This window comes from Atta cephalotes (genome assembly GCF_000143395.1).
Source record: "Atta cephalotes unplaced genomic scaffold scaffold00024, whole genome shotgun sequence".
NCBI lineage: Eukaryota > Metazoa > Arthropoda > Insecta > Hymenoptera > Formicidae > Atta > Atta cephalotes.
In genome coordinates this window covers 170,165-171,469 of record NW_012130088.1, presented here as the reverse complement: position 1 = coordinate 171,469, position 1,305 = coordinate 170,165, and the positions used below count along the sequence as shown (strand labels likewise).

The following is a 1,305-nucleotide window of genomic DNA, read 5'->3' as shown; positions in this document are numbered from 1 at the left end:
TTGTGTGTGTGTGTGTGTGTGTGTGTGTGTGTGTGTGTGTGTGTGTGTGTGTGTGTGCGTGCGTGCGTGCGTGCGTGTGTGCGTGCGTGCGTGCGTGCGTGTGTGCGCGCGCGCGCGCACGTGTATGTGCCTCTAAAGCTTAAAAAATATTTATAAAAAATAATATATAAAAATATTTATAGAAAATATTACATACCAATTTAGACATATCAAATTTGTACTTATTTGGTACTTTGGAACTAGAAAATATTTTATATTCTATATTATTAGCCACATCAAGCATATTTTTCTCTTTAAACTGTTCTTCATTAATTTCTGTATATAAATTTTGATAATTTTCAAGTAATGCTGTTTTCAATTCATTGTAAAAGTGTTCTCGTATCTTTAAACAAAGAGAAAAATAAAAATTATGTAAAAGTATAAATAACATTTCATATAAAAAAAGTATGCAAATGTCTTACTTGAACAGTTAAACCTTTTATTTTTTTATCTGTACTACTCGCTGCACGAACATGCGCTATTTTCGCATCCTTAATGTTCTGTCGCCTCACCTACGGAAAATAAATAAAAAGACAGAAAATTGTATTTAAAAAATTTACTCTCAAACATACGCACTTACTTCATCCTCTTTAGTTATACCACGCCGAAGTGCAAATTGCTCCATAATAAGTTCTTTTCTTTCTCGTTTTTCAGCTGCTATTATACTCTCCCTCGATTCTTGCGATTCATTAAATGTATCCCTATCGTTATTGTATAATTATAAACACTTTAGAGCCACCATTTATAATCGAAAGTATTGTTGCAGTAATGTAAATTATTTAAACAATTTTTTACATACATTTCATCATCACTGTAGCCGATTTGTATTACACTGCCTACATTACTTCGGGATTTGTTAGATCTAGTCTGACACATCTCAAATTGAGCAATCCTTGCTTGTACCTCATCCTTGTTTTTACAAACATCGCATCTATTTTTGCAAGATGGTGGAGAATCTCCGAAATACTTAGAAAATACTGCGTGTCGACACCTATAGATAATAGCACAAGTATTATTTACAATAAACTTAACATGCCAAGCGATTCTTGAATCAACCAAAATATCTCAAAGTGTATTTTATTTAAAATTCATTTTTTTACTTCAAAATATTCGAAAAATATGTAACATTAAAAGCTTTTAAAAAAGAGGCCTTTTTCCATTTTTAAATATTGTAATTAAATTCTTGAGAACACACACACACACACACACACACACACACACACACACACACACACACACACACACACACACACACACACACACACA

General features: G+C 32.3%; 1 protein-coding gene across 1 annotated transcript in view; it reads right to left on the bottom strand.

Annotated features, from left to right (window-relative positions):
• LOC105620043 (ATP-dependent DNA helicase Q5-like) overlaps window positions 1–1,305 on the bottom strand; it is a 6,522-nt gene that overhangs the window by 2,433 nt on the left and 2,784 nt on the right. The window contains exons 9-12 of the mRNA XM_012201553.1: window positions 839–1,030; window positions 620–740; window positions 462–551; window positions 197–382 (exon numbers count right to left, since the gene is read on the bottom strand). Coding sequence (XP_012056943.1) covers window positions 197–382; window positions 462–551; window positions 620–740; window positions 839–1,030 — 589 coding nt within the window. The remainder of the gene's footprint in view (window positions 1–196; window positions 383–461; window positions 552–619; window positions 741–838; window positions 1,031–1,305) is intronic.